The sequence below is a fragment of the Monopterus albus genome, unplaced genomic scaffold (assembly GCF_001952655.1).
Source record: "Monopterus albus unplaced genomic scaffold, M_albus_1.0 scaffold44.1, whole genome shotgun sequence".
Taxonomy (NCBI): Eukaryota; Metazoa; Chordata; class Actinopteri; order Synbranchiformes; family Synbranchidae; genus Monopterus; species Monopterus albus.
In genome coordinates, this window is record NW_018127924.1 from 200,798 (window position 1) to 217,992 (window position 17,195).

At 43.2% G+C, this 17,195-nt stretch overlaps 1 protein-coding gene across 1 annotated transcript in view; it reads right to left on the reverse strand.

Moving 5' to 3' along the window:
• The window catches only part of atp8a2 (ATPase phospholipid transporting 8A2), a 46,733-nt gene that overhangs the window by 5,231 nt on the left and 24,307 nt on the right, over nucleotides 1-17,195 (reverse strand). The window contains exons 25-33 of the mRNA XM_020599968.1: nucleotides 11,660-11,832; nucleotides 6,708-6,891; nucleotides 5,589-5,699; nucleotides 4,316-4,390; nucleotides 3,692-3,814; nucleotides 3,150-3,228; nucleotides 2,993-3,054; nucleotides 2,540-2,596; nucleotides 1,388-1,495 (exon numbers count right to left, since the gene is read on the reverse strand). Of these exons, the coding sequence (XP_020455624.1) occupies nucleotides 1,388-1,495; nucleotides 2,540-2,596; nucleotides 2,993-3,054; nucleotides 3,150-3,228; nucleotides 3,692-3,814; nucleotides 4,316-4,390; nucleotides 5,589-5,699; nucleotides 6,708-6,891; nucleotides 11,660-11,832 (972 nt within the window). The remainder of the gene's footprint in view (nucleotides 1-1,387; nucleotides 1,496-2,539; nucleotides 2,597-2,992; nucleotides 3,055-3,149; nucleotides 3,229-3,691; nucleotides 3,815-4,315; nucleotides 4,391-5,588; nucleotides 5,700-6,707; nucleotides 6,892-11,659; nucleotides 11,833-17,195) is intronic.

Below are 17,195 nucleotides of genomic sequence, written 5' to 3' on the forward strand. Positions count from 1 at the left end.
TAAAGATATAAATGTTGGGGTGTAACCACTGATCCTCCCCACCTGTCTCTGCAGTCCAGCTGCAGCCAGCCTCATTGACCTTTGACCCTCATCTTCAGTCTGTCTCCAGGGATTAATCATGCATCTAAACCACTGTCTCAATTTGTCTGTCTACCCGAGTCTTTCTCCCACACATCTCTTTCTCCTGTGGTTTCCTCCAATCTCATGCTTTCATTATCTTCTGTTGCTTGTCCATGCCTGTTCCTATAAATCTCTCATTTTTGTCATTATTACCCAATAGCCTCCCTCTGGTTATCTGCAAGAGCCCAGCAGTGTTTCACAAGCCCACGTCAATGTCTCTAGCCATGAAGGTTTAAGTCAATATTCGCAAACACTTTATGCACTTTGACATCCTTGATGTCTGCTATTTTATTACCCGCTTCATGTGTTCTCTGTGTCATGTACTTGGATCCAGAGACAGAGTGAAAACTTGGTTCCCAGAAAAAGAGGCAACAAGGAAAACCAATCAGAAAACCATTAGGAAATAGCCTCTGCAGTGGGTGGAAGTGTAGCCAAGGCACAGACAATCCAACTGGACTCACATATTCTCTGACACCCACACACAGAGCACACAGGTCATTTTTACAGCAGTGGACACACGGTATATCACGTCTTTAAACACTGTGGGAATGCTAAACAGACTGTTGGGATCCACAACTTTCAAATCAAACATAGCTGGACACATTATTTCTGACATGCACAAACTTACACATAGTTATTCCGAGCAAAATGATACAGCTCTTTTCCATCCTGCGTCCCCCACGGAGAGAAACATAACAGGACCAGGAGAAATAAAAGAGGTAACAGGCTAGTTGGGGGATGGGATGATTGAAGTTTAGAGGGTGAGGGGGTGGTGGTTGAGTGTCCCTGGCCATTCCCCAGTTAGACCGAGCAGCTGCAGAGATATTTGACCGCATTCCTGATTTCTGACACAAACTGAATTAATGGGCTGAGGTGAGCTGGGGCAGCCCTATTCCCTTCCAAGTCTCCATGTACACTCTCCTCACCCCCTTTAGACCCTCATCACCCCTGGCAGCAGCCCACCCTCTTGAGTCAACACTTCCACAGAGGGCAGTAAAAGACCGGGGCTCGGGTGACACGCAGCAGGTGTGGGTCGCCTGGTGAGAGGGGTTGTCGCTGCGTAAATCTCACCCGGGGAGCTCCAGCAGTACCAACATGGAACACCCAAGAGGTGAGTCTCATAGACGCCATGTACAGACAACCAAGAAGGAGGGAGGGGCTGGTGATGAACGTTGCAGAATAGAGATGTCAAGGGAAGGGCTATTTTAACCCCCCATTACCCCCTGTTACTGAAATGAGCGACACATGTTTGTAGAGAGCAACTTGCCTGGCCCAGCATGTCAGGGGCGATGGGGATGACGGGCCAGATGGCCGAGTAGACACCAAAGAAGACCAGCCAGAGAGCCATACTTCCCCATACTGCCAAGTGGGAGAACTACAACAGAAAGGGTGAGAGAGCCAAAGAAAGGGAGTGCAAGGGAGAATGGAGATTTGGAGACAGTGTGAGGTCAAATATTTTACAAACTCATCTGAATATAGACAACCTTCCTGTCTCTTCTTTCCCTCTTCTTCCTGCTCTCTGGAATCTACTACAAGGGGACACTATGCACTACAGATTCCAGTGGGGCCTTGCTTCACTACTGCCAGTTTGTTGTGTGGACAGCTGAATGGACAAAGTTATCAACACTTGCTCTTCTGTCCATCCTGCCAATCTCTCCCTGTCTCTCTCTCTCCAGCAATATGACGAGCCATGTCGTGTCACGGCCTGAGCTACTGTCGTCTTAAACTCTGCTTACACTGTTCCACTACAAAAGATAGGAACCAAATAATCAGTCAGATTCTTGATTTTGTTGATTTATTCAGACATTTCCTTGTTCAAATAATTTAGTGAACAGCTAAAGTGCATGCACATCTGGCAACTATTTTTTTATAGTAAACAACAGGATTTTAATAAATGCTAACAATACTAGTGTAAGAAGGGATTGATTGCTGTTAACCTGTGCTGTCTATTGATGACCTAAGGACACACACAGATCAATAGTCAGTAACTACAAGAGTTGCAAGTTTCTGTGGTGCCTGTTTTTATTGCTGGTACAGTAGCTGCTAACTAGATTTAATCAAACCTGTTTGAGTTTGATCTCTTAAAGCGAATTCAACACTTAGCGCAGCTTCTTCGCAGTCAATGCCTTTCTTTGGCTTGAGTGGCTAGGAGGTGTTAATTTATCTGCAGTCAAACGTGAACAGTTTGGAAGTCGAGGTGCGAGCAGCTGTAGTCTGAGAAACCTCAAATCTCTCCCACAAGCTCCAGCGAAGCTACATTCTTTTCCACGCCTTTCTTGACTATGAAGCATTTTGACGAGGTTATATACAAGGCTCACAGTAAAATCCTCACAGAGTTGACCCCCTCCTTTTTATTTATTTACGGTTGAGTAAAATACAGCACACGTGGTGTGGCGTACTAGACTGTTAATGCTCCTACCCTGGTCCAAGCGGTGGTCTCCATTCCAGCTTTCAGACACACTGTAACTACCACATACTACGCACACAGAGGGGAGATAAAACAACAGAAAAACAGGATTAATTCACTGGCGACTGTGGAGATAAACAGTGTTAGACAGTAAACTGAGCAATGTCTGGCAAAGTACTCCTGACCCCCCACAGCCTCCTGTAGTTTACACAACAAATACGCAGGAGACTGTAGTGAGTAAAATGAAGTGAACAGAGAGAAGTGATAAGGGGGAGAGGAGACAGACTGGCCAGAGATGACTAGATTGACTGGAGACCTACAGTATAATGGCTTTGAGATAGCTGCACAGTGTGTATACAGATACTGTGCAAAAAGCCACACCTGCATGCCAAAAGACACAAAAATAAAATCGGAATACAAACAACAATACTAACGAACGCACAGAAATACAAGCAGGATGCTTACTGTGTAGACCATATTCCCAACAAACAGGTAGTCATTTCCCTGACCGTTGCTGAAGGGAGAGTCTGTGGAGAACACACACACACACACAAATATGCCTCATGACAAAGTGCTAATACCCAGAATTAGCTGGAAAAACCTACTCAGGCTAGACACCTACCATGCTCTAACATTTTTAGTGGAAACCAAAAAAGAATAATTGAATGAATCAATGCGTTGATACAGTGGCCCCAAAACACCTGCAAGACAGAAAAGAGGGAAAAACATGTCAGGGTAAACTAATCCCAAAGCACATATACAGTATGCCCCCACATTCCCACACATACATAAACATACAAAAACAGCAATTTCTCACAGTAACACACAACTTCCACTGTGTTCTTGCCATCAAAAGTGTCCTCCTGAACCATACACACACATTAACACACTCATACGCACACACAGTAGGTTGGGTGCTGGTGTACACTCAAAGATGAAAGACTTCCTTATTCTGGACCTATGAATCTCATTATGGGTTGCCATGGAAACATCCGAGTCTCCACGCCACTCTTGTTTACTTGCTGGTTCCCATACAAACAGCTCTCGTCAATCCATAGATGAACCACGAGGCAGAAAGTGTTGAACGCGGAGCACAAAAACGATTTCTATTCACGTAGTTTGTATGCTTATTTGCACATGGACTATAAAAGTGTGTGCATGTACCTTGGTGTTAAAGCCCTTGGCATTCTGGGTGATTCGGTAGAGCTGTGGGAATCTAAGCATATTCTGCTGGCTGCATGGCCGGTCAAATATCCCCAGAGTGAACGGAGGCAGTGCAGTAAATATCTGGATCACACACAAGATACACATCCACCCATTAAAACACGTGATAGAGCAGCACACATACATATACATGTAGCTGGACAACCAGTTTTCATATCAAACCCTGTTTCAAAAAGCCTGAAAGTATGTGCATTCAGATATAGAGGTACGCATACACATAGAATAGAATAGAATCTTTATTGTCATTGTACACAGTACAACGAAACTGGGTGCAAACCTCAGGTGTAGAGAAAAATGTGTCAGTATCAAAAACAAAAAAAACTATAAACCACATAAAAATCACACTTATTGCACATGGACAGACATAAACTGCATGCATGCATACAAACATCTCTGGCATGCAGATAAAGCAGAGATAGGAAGACAAAGTAGAGTGAGATGGAGAGATAGGTAGCGAACGAGAGGGGGACACAAGATTAACAGGGAGGGGTTGAGACGGATGGAGAGAGTGGAGAAATAGAAAAGAGCGAAACAGTTGGAGAGGGAGTCAGGGTGGATACTCACCACGTTGTAGAGACCTATACACCAACGCTCAAATAGGATCTGGCCAGAGAAGCCGTTCACAAAGGCAAACCAGAGCTGGGACACAAAGAGAGGGATGAGAAGGGATAAAACAAACAATAGTGGAGGGTAAATCTGCCTTAGGGGGGTGCTGACAGTGGGAAACAGCAGGCAGAGATGGCCAAATATATGCCTACGTTCATATTACACATGGTGACATTAACCATTCATGCTCTTCAGGAAACACTTTGAATAAAAGGATTCAGAGGAACTGTGGTCCTAGTTTTGGAAAATGCTAAAGGTACTGTAACAAAAATACCACTGGCTGAGATAAAGGCAGAAACAGATGAAAGTCCCACTTGTTTGCAAAAGTTATTCCAGATTATCACAATCCTTGGTGGTAATGACATATGGCCTTGTATTGACTTTTCAATATAAACTATGCAAGTACAGTAGCTGCTCTTCCTGTACAGCAGTTAAGCCATTTGGCAGGAAGTATTAAATGTATTCCTCACTCAGGTTGTGGCTCGCTCTGAAAGAACATGTCTAAATGTGACACACACACACACACACACTCAAGGAGCAAACACCGACTGATCTGAGAGCACTAAGAGCAGATAGAGCTGCCAGTGGGGGTCGTGACATTCCTGGGGCATCCACTAGAGTGCACAGCCTAGGGGTGAGGTCAGATACACAAAAACACACTCACATCCATCGTCCTCGTTCTGTCTCCACTAAGCGGATGGAGATGGTCACTAACCTTTGGCCTGGAGTGCTCTGCAGGGAGCCAATCATGTGAGATAATCATGGAAACACACACATACAGACACAGGCACAGAGTGGTGGTGGAGTGAGCGGGACAGTAAGCCACAGGCAGGCTGCAGCTCCCACGAGGACCTGCACCTGCTGGCATCCTTAATGTCAGACTGAGGGTGAAGGGAGTGGGGGTAGAACACAGCTAACAAATACCACTCATAACATGCAGTCTGGGGCTGCGGTGCACCCCTTCCACACACACATGCACAACTGCTGACCCTTGTAGCCAAGGTCTCATCACTGCTGATCTTAACACATCTTTTTTTCTCTGTGCAAGTGTGTGTGTGTGTGTGTGTGTGTGTGTGTGTGTGTGTGCACAAAAGAGACAGAAAGCAGACACCAGAAGGGCGCCTCATCTATCACTGTCACCCATATCGACCAAACAGCTGCAGAGTGTCTCTGTTAATGTAACTGTGGGTGTGTGTGTGGAACAGGGAAGCTGTGGTGGCAAAGCCCTTACCTCTATAATGTAGAGCACCACATTCTTATAGAAACAATAGAGGATGCACTTGGTGACACGATTGTAGCTCCATGCCCCATGAACCAGTAGCAGCTTCTCTAGGTAGGAGAACTACCAATCAGAGACCAGGAGAGAAAAGACAGAGCAAAGATTAAAAATAATAGCCGACACAGGCAGAATGGGCAGAGAGAAAGGACACAAGAATGTGACAGGCAGAAGGGAGAGCTGTGGGAACTGATAAAGATAAGCAAGATGTCCAGGGGCTGTGAGAGCAGCAGCTCAAATAGTGAAAGTGACAGAATGCAATGTGCGAGACAGACACAGAACCCTCTGGTCGCAATTTATCATGTTCACATTGCCACTGAGTTGTTGTCATTGTGAGTTTCAGAGATCATAGGTAATAATTATTTTATTTGTTGATTCATCTGTCAGTAGTTTTTGCTTAATTATTCCATAAAGTGTTCTTCCATCACAATTTCAGACAAGGAGGTATCTTTGAATGTCTTTTGTCTGACAAAAGGTAAAAGAACTATTCAAATTCAAAGGTATTCAATGCACAATGATATAAAACAGGGAACCGCAGCAAATCTTCACATTTGAGAGGCTAAAACCTGCCATTTTTCACTGATAAATGATTTGAATCTACTATTAAACTTGTCAGTTTTCAGTTGATCAACATCAATTAATTGATTAATCCTTGCAACACAAAAGAAAATATATAAGATGCCATTTTAACAGATTTTTAAAAAGCATCATATGCAGTGAGGCAGCATAAAATGTTACTGATTGTGTTAAATGACGAATGTCTGTACAAAATAAATCCTGGAAACGTGACAAAATCAACACAAAGAGCTGATTTTCTTACATAGAAATGTATGTGTTTGCTTGCGGACTTTGAATCTTAACATTTGTGATGAGCTGTGCGTTTACACTGACAGCACGGCACTGCAGTGACCCCTTAAAATAAATTCTCCTTTTAGTCGGCCCCCTAAAGGAAGGTCAAAGGTCAGGATCAACTGAACAGCGAGCAGGTAAGGATTCAGTGTCCTTAAGCAGGGTGTGCAACTAAATATGTATAGACCTAACCCTGCGAGTCTCCGTGTTATGTCTGCGCCCCACCTGTGCTATGGAGTAGTCAGAGGAGTTGGTGGCCTGCATGCCCTCGTTGCCGCTTATCCCCACTCCAACATGAGCTGTTTGTATCATTCCCACGTCATTCGCACCGTCGCCTATTGCCAGTGTGATGGCTTTCACATGTTTCTTCACCATATCCACAATCTCTGACTTCTGCAATGGAGACACTCTGCAGAAAAATGTGGAGATAGAAGGAAAACACTGAGATTGCAGCCACGTGGAAGGAAATAATAAAATTTATAGTGGGAGACAGTTCAGGGAGGAAAAGGAAAGCGACAGATGAGTGGGTGGCTCTGTTTACTGCTCTTCACCAGGTATTAGGAAACAATGATTCACTGTTCTGCTAATAAGACTCATGTCTGATGTGCATATGTGTGTGTGTTTGCCTACTTATGTCTGACTGCGCCTCCAACTGCATGTGTTTGGGGAGCTTCCTGTGGCACTCCACCCTCTTGACCTGTATCACTTATCTGGAGTCTATAACCAGTTGACTCGTCACTGACAATGAACCAGAGGCTCAATTTCAGACGCTTCCCCCCGGGGCCACTGAAACGTGGTGGTGAGGTGTTACACTGCTGATATGCTTTGAGTTTATGGAACTGTGTGTTGCATCTGTAAAATGGCAGCCTCCATCCCATACCATTCCCTCTCCTGCTCTGGGTTTTCTTTTTGGCTTCATTAAAGAGGTTTTGGATCAGTTTTCACATCAATCCTTTATTTCTTCAACCAATGGCCTTGGGAGAAATGATGAAAGTGTTTGACTTGGTGTGTGCTGAAATATGATAGAGTGTCTTGTTGTTGGTCTGGTTTGCATATGGTAATAGCAAACATTTTTTTATTCATGTAAGGACAATTTTCATTATAGCTCATCTAAATGTGAAAAAGTCATAGAAAAACATTAATTAACTTCAGGTTTAAAGAGTCTGACTTTCTCATCACAAGGTCCATTCAGTAGCTGTGTGGAGCTGGAGTTTGACCAGTAGTAGCTATGAGGAGCTATTGTTCAGATCACATTAGTACTATTTGTGTAGCGGTGGTGTGATGTGAGATTAGGGATTTCTCTTTTACTAAGTGACTATGACATCCATTACAACCTGATTCTGTACTAGCTCTTTAGTTGCACAGTTCACAGATCAGCTGTGGATAACGGCTCATTCTAGAGAGATACATCATGGTCATACGTAGCTGGTAGTAAATTTAGGAGGAGGCTGTGTGAGGAACATGCAACCCCACACTCTGTGTTTACATTTTTATATGCTGCATTTTGAACCCAGAGACTAAGATTGGATTTGTCATCATCTCTGTTTCCAAAACATGCTTTGTATAAGGAGGCGTTGCCACTGCCTGTCAATCACATGCACACAGCTTAAGTGAGTCCTGTCCTTACTACCTGCGACCTGTACAGTGAAAGCAAATACATATACAGTACAAAGAGGGAGGCATGGGAGAAAAATGATACTGGGACTGGGAGTTAACTTGTCTAACAAAGAAAGTTATATTTCCCACAGTCCTGCAACCTCTTAAGATAGGATATCGTGTGTGTGTTTTTATGTGGTGGTTGTTTACTAGATCATTTGGAAATATAGCAGCAGTTACAAGAGGGGTGGAACAGATTTGTTTTCTCAAAAGTAGAGTAGCTACTATAAGGTCGAGGAAAGCAGATATTCATTAGTGTGCTACTTGTCTATTGACATTAAACATTTATATTACATTTCCCTGGCTATTGTAATCACCGGAGCCGCAGTGATGTATAAGGAGAACGTAATTTGAGTATGAACATTGTATAATCCACTTAATGTGTGGCTAGTACCTCAAACAGTTCCTAGAACCAGGAGGAGTCACTTTCACAGTGGCTGTCTCCGCTCTAATGCAACTGGCATTCAGCCTACACCATGTTTGTCAGTGCTCTGATAATGATAGTACAGAGTTAAATGATGTGCAGCTGCATGAGCTAGCACATGATAAACAGAAGGCAAAATGAAATTATGAGCAGATGTATGTCCCTGCACACACACACACACACACACAGTTTATGTTCCGTAGTCCATGGGGACTTTACATTGACTTACATGCATTTCCTGTAGACTAACCCTAACCTTAACCAGAACCACTACTTGCCTAACCCTAACCCTGACCCTAACCTTAACCTAACCCTAACCTCATCCTAACCCTAAACTATGTTGCCACCCTAAAATTCAATTTCTTACCCATGGGGACCTCAATTTAGGTCCCCACCGTGAAATGGGTCCTCATGAGTTGGTATGGAGTCAAGAAGAAGTCCCCACGTAGCAGGAAAAACACGTCCACACACACACACACACACACATCCTGATGGAGCCCACAGGTCATAAAGATGGTCTATCTCTTATGAATATGTAAATAAGAACATGTCCCGGTCAAGCTAAGTGTCCTCTTTTGTATTCATACATATGTGTGCAAAAACAAGCAACTTTATACACATGAACAAACACACACACCTCCTGCCCCCTAGCACACACTGCAGGATGTTTCCAAGGGAAAAGACTTTTGTTGCTGAAGGATGGGATCAACCTCTGCTTGTTTCCCCCCATTTTTTTCATATTCAGTGTGTGTGTGTCTGCTTGTGCACCTCTCGGCCTCTGACCACAAATCTCTCTCCATCTCTCCCTCTCTGTCTCGCTCTACCTTTCCTCTAAACCCTGCTAACAGTAACTGGGGATGGGTAAAGTGGAGCCGGAGAGATGAAAGTGCTCTTCATGGTGGAACCGAGCAGAAAATAAACAGCTGCTAAGTCCTATAAACAAACGCGCAGTGAAGTCAGCAACCTGTGCGTACAAATCCACCGAGCTGTGCCACCACACAGACACACACGTTCCCAAGCTGTGAACCATCACACACATATAGTAGATGAGACATGATCTCACAGGCACAGACACCTTATTAACAGTATCGTGCCCTGGATGCGTACACATAGTCATTACAGCGGGGGTTCCCAGCATGGGGGTCTTGACCTCCCATGGGGTCACAAGATAATTCTGGGGCCCTGGGGAAGGAAACAATAAAAATCAAATTCAGCAAAAAATTTTTAAACTTATCTTTAATCTTTGTTTTTTCGTAAACAGTATAAAATGCAAATATCTACCAAAGTCAAGTCAGTTCTATTTTCTGATTCTATACTTTGATAAATATTAAAATATTTTTCAACAAAGCCCTTTTTATTTAAAAGGAGTCAACTTTCTAACATATTAAATATTGTACAAGCAGCTGAACAAGAATGAACTGCTCTAAAACAGCAACACTGGTGCATGTGTGGAAGTCACTCACACACAGAAGAGCAGGAGAAAGTGGAGTCTCGATAAACAAACCCCGACGGAAACAGCTGCTCCTCTACATTTGAGTATCTGAAGTTTTCTGTTCTGCACATTTTGATTTTAAAATCAGGGACTATTGATCTGACCAGAGATGTGATGCCAACCTTCAGTACTTCACATGCTTTCATTATTTTGTGCAAGATGAAAAAAAAAACCTGATGTTTGACAACAAACCTAGCGAGGGGAGAGCGAGATACAAAAGTGGAGGGAGAGAGACCCAGAGAGAGAGGGACAGAGTGGAAGCTGGAGACTGTTTGAGTCTGGATATGGGCTGACTATGCAATGGAGAGTCAATGACTTTCCTCCTGGCTGCGTGCACACACACACACACACACACACCCATAACACTTTGTTTTCATTCCTTGTGGGGACTTTACACTGACTTACATTCATTCCCCGCAGACATACTTGCCTAACCCTAACCTTAAACCATGTTGCCACCCTAAAATTCAACATTTTCCTTGTGGGGACCAGCCTCTGGTCCCGAGTCCCCACAATGTGGATGTTAACAGGTTTAGGTTCCCATAATGTAAGAAATACAAAGGCACACACACACACAAGACAAGTGGAAACTTTTTTGTTAAACATCACAGCTGGTGCTGAGTGGAACATGACCAAAAAAGGGATCATGCAGTAAACACTCTGTGAACAGAGAGCACTTTGCATCAATGGAAATGTATAACGGCAGCGATGCCTGTGCATGTGTGTCGATGCCCCGTTCCAGCACTAAATGAGTCACGACTGACATTTCCATGCAGCGTAGTGTAATACATTACTCCTGCTGTGCAGCGGGACAGCCTCTAATCATTCTCATTCATTTACTGAGCGTGGGCAACCAACAACCTTTACAAACACATACATGCACGTGCATACACACACAAACGCTTTCTTTTTTCTTCTGTGCACAGTATGCACGCAACAGAGTGAGGATTAATCTGTCCGTGGTGGGATTCGATGTATCTTTCTGTGTGCATTCTTTGTCTTTATAGGTGCCTCCAGTTGATGATTTAAAAGAGCAGTTTGCACAAAGCCATTCCTTTACCTGAGGAAGACCATTTGTGTTCAAACTGCTGCCCATGCAGAAGAGAAAACCCGGTAACAAGACGGCAGTGTACATGTATATTTTCATCTTTTTGTACATGTGTTATGGGTTAGGTGCAGGACAAAGGCAGCTGACAAACTAGGCTTTATCTAACAAAGATTGTGTTGAAATGTTGCATTAAAAATACATTTGGGAACTTGCAAATGTGAGTGTGCAGACAACCTCTCCCCCTTCCTTCAAAATCATAATGATTCTGTTTATCTGTTAAAATGGTTTAAATACAGAGTCCTTTTCTTGTTGACAGATCAAAATGCCATACTTTGTTTAAACGTCTTGCAGACAGATGTTTCAGTTCTTTGGTCATAAGACCAAATTTTCATTTACTTTTCATTTTGAATGATAGTACAAACTGCACCGTAGACACGTTTTGATAAATGTGTGTGGGTACTTGTTTTGCTTTGAGGGTGAGGGCCAGTTTGAGCTTTGTACCTTGGGAGTGAGGACATTTTGCCCGGTCATGTGTGTGGTGAATGAGCCTTCCCTACCGGCAGCAGATAACAGCCTTGCAAGATAATGCCAAGTCGAGGAAGGCCTGGCGAAGCTCAAAGGAGAGGGCATATTTCAGCGTCTGACCATCGATTATCAGCGCCAGCTCATTCTCCTTCCTTAGAGAGTCGCCTAGGGATGAACAGTGAGCTGTCAGCGTGGCCCGAGTTACCTAAAAGAGACAAAGACACAGAGAAAAAATCCTGTTCTAGTAAGTTTGACTAGATATGCTTCTTTCCCCCCACAGCCTCCCAGAGTAGTTAGACAGTTGCCATATTAACAACTTGCTTTTACCGACAAGCATCTTTTCTACTGCTGGTTCAAGTCAGCTACATCCACCCAAACACTTCACTGCTCATAAGGATGTATGAAGAAATGCTGCTGTCTTACAGTGAAAACCTAATAGGTCACCTCGACACGAACTAAATCCTAATCTGTGCCCTAACCATTCATAACTACCACCCTGAAAGGGACTTTTTTTTTTCCAAGTTTGACGTTTTTGTGGGGATGTTGTGGCTTCCAAAGTGGTGAAAATACAAATCACACACGTCAAAACACGCAAACCAATTTGCTGAAAGGTCAAAACCACAGGCGGTAAATGGAAGACATATGCTCCTGGTTGCACAGGCTGCTTTCATCTGGGGAAAGAATTTGCTTCTGTGTATCCTATACAATTAAGAACAGCAAAATAATGTTCAGCTGTTCTAGATATTATCACAGCATGCTAATGCTACGAGGTCCTGAAGACATGTTATATCATGGCATCATATCTTAAGTCTTTTCCTCATAATGCAGCAACACACCACAGTGGGTAGACAGACGGCAACAAAGAGTTAAAAAGATAAAAGAGTTGGATTAAGGTCAAGGGCAAATGCGTCATTCAGCGAGGTATAGGCATGTGATGTTGTGTGTGTTTGTTTGAGTGACTGCCAATTTACTTGCAGGACAATGGTTTGGGGCAGTTCTGATGGAGCTCATGATAATAGAGGAGCATGAATTAATAAAGAAAATAAACATCCCACAGAGATGTAATGAATTCAATGTAGAGGAGCAGGCACAGTACAACCTTCCATCACAGACACAAACACACATTTGTACAGCTATCTGTGAGGACACACACTGATATAATGCATCCCCAAGCCCCTGACCCTAACCTTAACCATTACAACTAAATGCCTAACACCTTAACTCTAAGACCAGGTCTTAATGCTTAAACAACGCTTTGAGGTTGTCCGCACTCCCATGGTACACACACACACACACACACACACACACACACATACACACACCTGAATTCTTTATTTCCACTGACTGAAGTTATGATTTCCATGTGATTCCAATGCTACAGAGCATTAACATGGTCTAATAGCATTTCCAGGTCCTCCTTGCTTTGTGTGGTCCACCTGGACCCTTTGAGATTCTAAACAGAAGTTCTGTTAAACCACATGAACAGTGAGTTTTTCACATTAAGGAGATCACAAAGAATTCAGTTTAAAGTCTCTCCAACACTAAACAAGGGGAGTAAGTACTGTATGTCTGACCATGTGTTGCCCAGTACTGTTGCAAACAGCTCATTAACTCTCTAGCTCTGGTCAGTCTTGCTAGTTGCACATGTGGAATAACGTGAAATGAAATGCCTCATAACAGGAATGGTTTGTGGAAACATGAGAAACACAATTAAACACATAGCAATCAGCTACACAAGACCACATTCCAGACACAAAAGAGCACAAGCAATTAAAAATGTGGTGGCGTTAAGAATCTGCACAGTCTCACACAGTGATACCAGACCTGAGAGAGTCCAGCTGCTCACAGAGAGATGACCCCTCTCTCCGCCAATCAGCATGTGTAGGACACAACACACACTCACAGATACATGGACAATGCAGCCTCTCTTTTTCTTGCCAAACAGCAATGCACATATGTATTCCCTCCATGCATAAGTATCCCTCCTCTTCCCAAAAATTCCCTGCTCTTGTTTTCTCAGCCTGAGGCTGTGTGTTTTTCTTTGTATGCCGGAATTCCTGTTTGCATTCACCTTTTTCCCCAAACAGGGGAAAGGAAAACAAAAACATAATGAAGGGATTAAAGGAGATTACAGGTTGTCAGAGCTCTGAAACTCAAAGCATCTGTGTGTGTGTGTGTGTGTGTGTGTGTTTTTATAGACGACACGAGTGTGCATGTATGAGTGTGTCTGCATGTACTGTAAGTGCACGGGGGTTGTGTGTGTGTACATGTGGTGCATGTATTAGAGCTGGGATTCTGCTTGTCCTCACCTCATCATAGCAGAATGGCCATAAAAGGCCTGAGCAGTAAAATACAAAGTAAACAGCATGTAATTGAAAAACGATCGTCTACGAACACATTATGACACATGTACTGGATGGAGGGTGTTGATGCTTAGCGTCTTAATGCATGGGGTTTGATTCTGGAAGCTCTTTCTAACATGATATGAGGTGGAGTGTTAGGGAAGGGCTGCATCTTCTATGTCGAACAATTCATTTATAGAAATATAAATGGTTAACTGTCTGATATTCACCATAGCATGAACCTTTGTAATTACCAAAGGCCCAGAAACAGTGCCAGATATAGCGGTACATCAACCCCCAAGTGCAAAGAGCTAATTCACCACAGTGACTTGTCACAGCAGGTCCAGTCAAAGTATTAGCAGCGGCTAAGATAACCTGAGATAATAACCAGGCTAAGTCTGCAGGGAGCTATAGAAGATTAAAAGGGTAACTAATGTACAAACACTAGTTAGCTCTTAAAGCTAACAGGCAGCCCCTTACTAAATACAGCAAGTCTAGACCAAACTGTATCCTCCCGTTGAAACATGAAAAGAAACAGGGTCAGCTGTGATTGGTTAACTCAAAGAGAGCGAATACAGGACCAAAGAAAAATGTCTTACTATGTAGCTTCCTGCTTTCTCACATTAAACTATTTGCTGTTTTTGGAGACCTTAGAGAGAATTTTTTAATTCCTTGATTGCAAAATGACAGATCTCATTAGGAAGCTTGTTAAGCTCCAAACTAAATGTTTATTTTGCATGTGCATCTGAGCTCAAAGAGGGCGGAAACACACATGCACTTTGTAAACCATACTCACAGGCCTTTCTGCAAGGAATTTTATCAGGTTTATATTTGGATCATAAAATGAGCAGGGTATGGAGGCAGTCTGAGATATCACAGAGCACCTTCTCTCATGCTTGACCACAAAACACACAAGAACAAACACACATATGAATGCAGTGAAGATGAGGAAAGCCAACTGACGAGACCTTAGTCGTTTGGGCCTTTATGACAAATGTACTTATGGGCAGAGTATAAAAAGTATGAAGCATGATAAATGGGAAAAAGTACAAAGGACAAGGAGTGTGAACTAGACTGGGGAGAAGGATGAAAGAGCTGCTGAGAGGAAAGTGAGTGAAGAAAGAAATGCTCATATCTGAACTGTCACCAGTGAAATTTAATATACCGTTTAATTATCCGACTGTGCATCTGTGCATACACCCACGTCCTCTGCTGCCTGAGCCAGAAACACACACACACACTGCTGCCCAAGGAAGACAAAACGCCACAGACACACATGTGGACTTCAACAGTGGGAGGCCTGGTGCACAAAAAGCCATAATAAACTGAAAATACCAGAACAATAAGGCATGCAAGCTGAGGTATTACAAAATGTGACTGTGTGTGCATAAACATGATTAATGAGCAGAAGAGAGATGTTGTTTGCTTAAGTGTTGTACTGTGGGCAGCAAGACCAGAGAGGGGGATTGTGGGAAAGTTAGATGTAGTGCATATTCAGAACTATCAAGCTGATCGGTGTGATAATGTGCCACTGCATTTAAAGTAAAACAGTTTGTGTGTGTGTGTGTCAGAGCCAGAGTCAGGGACAGAAATAACACACAACTACCCAACATTTACATCCGTATTCTCACGTGTCCTTCAGTGTTGATTAAACAGAAGGAGACGGGGCAAAGATTTATGTCAGTCTGTGTGTGGCAAGTGATCTGAAGGTGACAGATGGCGCTTGTCACAGCTTCAGTGGTTGCAAACCGTTTACCCAGGAGGCATTGCTCACATGGTTTGTTTTGATGAGGAGGAGTACCAAAAGGAGATCGCGTTACAATTCACTCATTGCCCTCAGATGCCTTGGCCAAATCTCCCCCTTCTTCTCCCCCTTTTCTTTCTTTATCCAGAATGTCTATCTCATACGTGGATTATAATAAACACCCCCCTGCTTTAGATAAACACACATTTGTTGCTTGTTCCCGCTCTCGCTGTCACACACATACTTCTCATGTCACACACCACAGAGGCCGTGTAGTCGCTTCCTGTGCATAGAGAGGGTGCTGACAGATGTGGAGCGAGTAGTGTGAAGGAGACATGGAGTGAAGAATGGGTTTGGTCAGGAAGGGGAGGGGGAGGGGCTGCATCTGCTGCCAAGACTGGCAGCTGCACTGATCTGATATACCACACAGATTTTTAAAAATGAGGCAAGAGATTGATCTCAAGGTGAGATTTTCATAAGTTTTGCTCATGTGCAAGGTACACTTTCAAACAGGCCCATGTGCATGAAGGAGCTAAGCCAGTGAGAGTTATTTTAAGTGTGAGATACATGTTGCGCCGAAGACGGCGTCACTTTCACCCACACCAACCACCGGTCACAACAAGAGCTCCCTGAGGTTGTCATGACTGAATTTCCTCTTATATGTCCACATAAAATGTAAATCTAGATTTATTCAGTTTCATTGGTGTTAATAAATGCCCCACGGTCTAAAGCATAATGTTAGGCCATGTATTGTCACATGAACAATTCCACCCATGGTTTATTTCAAAATCAACCAGCTGTCTCTCCCAGATTCCCTGACTATCTGTGTCACATAGTACAATCACTTCTATCCCATCAGTTTTCTCTTAAACATCTTCAACAATAACAAGAGAGTAGTGCTTTATTCATTACAAAATGAGACACGGCTTTAGTGTTTGCCCTTTTCCAGAAGAAAGTCAGGATCAGCTATGAACAGCACCCCACTGGGACTGGTGAGCGTTCAAAAAAGCCTCCTCAAGGACACATCAGCCGGGTGGACGTCTGCCATCGCAGTGGACTGAAGTCAAGCTTTCCAGATGCATGACGAAATCCTTACCTCGGCCAAGTTGTTTCAAGTTATGTGGTGTGTAATAAATGGAAAGTCTTTGTCTGTATTTGGCATAAGGAAAGTCTAAAACAACTTCACACAAAGTCATTTTGAGGGTAATTCTTTCCTTTCAAAAATATCCCATTTTATTTCTACATACACTTATCAGAGAAACCACTATGTGACTTTTTTCCTTATCACTTCTCAGCTCAGCCACTTTGCTCACTACTGTCACTACAGTAGTTTTTGTTTACACTGAAGTCCCAATCTTTAGACAGCACTTCTCACCAATGGCCTTAATCCTGAAGGTACTACAAATGATAGAAAAAGGTTCAAAACATAGTGAAAACTCTTGTCTTATGTGTCACCTGACATGCCCACAGCTCTGTGCAAGA